The 2,735-nt window shown below is 49.6% G+C and overlaps 1 protein-coding gene across 1 annotated transcript in view; it reads left to right on the top strand.

The window, feature by feature from the left end:
• CEP85 (centrosomal protein 85) overlaps window positions 1-794 on the top strand; it is a 10,541-nt gene extending 9,747 nt beyond the window's left edge. The window contains 1 exon segment of the mRNA XM_010173745.2: window positions 281-794. Within this exon segment, the coding sequence (XP_010172047.2) occupies window positions 281-444 (164 nt within the window). The 3' untranslated portion in view covers window positions 445-794.
• The last annotated feature ends 1,941 nt before the right edge of the window (window positions 795-2,735 follow it).

Below are 2,735 nucleotides of genomic sequence, written 5' to 3'. Positions count from 1 at the left end.
AGGTCCCTTCCAACCCCACCAGTCTGTGAAACCCTTCGGTTCCTGTGCTGTGGCAGAATTAAATAACTCACATATAATGTAGCATGGAAGATGATCATCTTCCTGGGATTCTGAACCTTCTTTCTGTGGTTAGCTGGCTCTGAAGGTGCATGCTGTAATAACTAAATGTTAAGCAGTGCCTCTTTTGCAAATGTGCGTTGTTTTTTCTGGCTCACTTGCAAATGTGTGTGATCCTTGGTCAGAACTGCATGTGTGGTAACTCCCTTCTCTGACTCCACAGCTGTGCAGCACTCTGCTAAGGAGAGAGATGACTTGCTGAACCCTGATGGACTTGCAAAGAAACTGGTGGAGGTAAAACAGCTTCACAAAGAGGTGGAGGACTTAAGGACAGCAATATCTGACAGATACGCTCAGGACATGGGAGACAACTGCATCACCCAGTAAAGATACTCCCCAAAGTAAGAACAGGAAATGAAGACTTGAAACCCTCAGGAGTTTAGAGCTCCTACAACCCAAAACCTATTCAGCACTTTACCATCCCTTTGCTCGGGTACAAGATGTGTGACTTATATCCAATCTGTGAGAAATCAGGGGGGTTTGTTGCTAGAAGTGTTTAGCTGCTGACTGGTTAACTGGAATTGTTCAGGGCTTCTGTGTCGGGCTTTGCAGTAGCTTTGATCTTGTGGAATGTGTTTATGCTGTGTTTGCTGGAGCTGGTGTGGTCTCTGATGCTGGGAGATGAATTCTGAATTGCCTTCCAGGCATGTTCAAATGCTGAACATGCAAATGTGACAGTTAAAATGATCACTAAAAGGAAACGTATGCCCTGGTCTCTCTGATAAATTATCTGTGCAGATCCTGTGTGACTAGTAAGACCAGAGGATTATCAGAGTGTTCAGGGGATACCTGTGGATGTCCTAGGCAAGCGGGTGTGCCAGTTATACTACTGCTAATTACATCAGGGTGCTACAGGCTCCTCAGATGCTGTGTGCACAGTTCTGCCTTGGATGCTGGCTAATTCATGGAGCAGGACCTGCTTTCCTCAGGTAAATGCAACTGGAGTCTTTCAGTAGCCAACAGGAATTGGGGAATAAAGCAACACTAAAAGATGACTCTGAAAACGCTCCCCCAGGGCACTTTTACCCCAGAAGCCTTAAGCCTTATATCCCCCCCCCCGAAATAGCACTCAGAGTGGGTATGATTTGGATGAAGTGCCTTAATGTGCTAGAGAAACCTCCTGTCCCCACGCTGCTTCCTGCCTAATGCATCTGCTGGCAGGGTGAGGAACTGCTCTTCCTTGTAGCAGCCTTTAAAGCCATCACAAATAATCCTGGAGAGCTTCAAATGTCTTCTGGAGCCCCTGCCAGAGCCACAGAGAACCTCTGCACCCCCAGGGAGACACACTGCTGCTTGGGAGGGAGAAAGCCATGCTGGCCCTGCCATGGCAGGATGGTGCAGCGGGATCTGAGAGCTCTTCCTGACCCCTGCAGGGCGGTGAGCGCTCGGGCTCTGTGGTGGCCCTGCCCCTGGTTCTCTGGGAGCTCCTGCTCCTCTGCTAAACAACAGGATTTCTAAATAAATCAGCATGGGATGCAATTCACTTTATCACAACCATCCTTAACCTTAGTGGCAACTTTACAGTGCTGAGTCCTTGCTGTGACAAGGCTGTGGTGCTGAGGGGGGAACTGATTTGGTTTTCAGCTTAAAGAGCAAGATGATAAGTCAGTTTTATAACAGGAGGGAAAATACTGTTAACACTTCAGTCTGTCTGGTTGCTGTTGGTTCCCGTTGGAGCTGCCAGCCCTTTCTAAGTTTGGAAGAAATGCTTTTCTTATTCATTTGTCTTTAAAATTTAAGACCAAATCTGTTTTGTTCTTAGTATTTGGTCACCACGGGTGATGGTGGCAACACGTGGGTTATTTGCTGTCCTGAGCTCACCCCTGCATGGCATGGGAAGAGGAGTGCAGCAGCACCGGCTGGGCAGCCGGCTGTCTGTCTGTCTGTCCTGTCCTTTCTGCTCTGTGTGTGTTACATTTCTGGCTGTTTCTGTTCCCAGAAAGAGATAAATGAATTCATTTTCTTGCAGTGGTTTGTCCTGGTTGCTGGGAGCTCTCTAGGCACGGGGGTGCAGAGCAGCACTGGCTGTGAAGGTTGTTTTCTCCTGCAGGTTAGCAGGGGGCTCTTCAGCACCATCCCCTTTCCCTATGTTCAATTTGGGGTGCAGGATCTGATTCCCAGGTGTTGTGTGAGGACACATTTGCCCTCTTCCTCTGCAGAGCTGGCTGTGCAAATGGGGTCATGGCTCAAACCCCATCTTGGCTGATGTTTGGAGCCAGTCCCAGAGGGGAAGAGAAATGTGGGGAAGGGAAATTACCCAGAAAACTGGGTCTGTCTGGCTGGAATGATCCCACCTGCTGTACCTGTGCCTGCTGCTCTCCCTACAGGAGGAAATCTTTACAGAGCACCACAAATAGTGGGGGCAGGACCATGCTCTCACCCCCTCATCCCCATGTTTTACCCCCCGTCCCCCGGTGCAGTGTGTTTTCCCCCCCGGTGTTGAGTGTCCTCCCCCCGGTGCGTCGCTCACGGTGTATTTATATTTCCACCAGCCTTTGTCTCACCCCCTTGTTTGTACTGAGTATTTTGAGTATAAAATAAAGCACCTCCTCTCCACTCGTGCGAAGCAGCCCCGTTTGGAGGGGAACCGGAGGGTGGAAAGGGAGCGGAGGGTGGTG

Source organism: Antrostomus carolinensis, unplaced genomic scaffold (assembly GCF_000700745.2).
Source record: "Antrostomus carolinensis isolate BGI_N321 unplaced genomic scaffold, ASM70074v2 scaffold40758, whole genome shotgun sequence".
NCBI classification, from domain to species: domain Eukaryota; kingdom Metazoa; phylum Chordata; class Aves; order Caprimulgiformes; family Caprimulgidae; genus Antrostomus; species Antrostomus carolinensis.
This window is presented reverse-complemented; position numbering and strand designations above follow the sequence as displayed.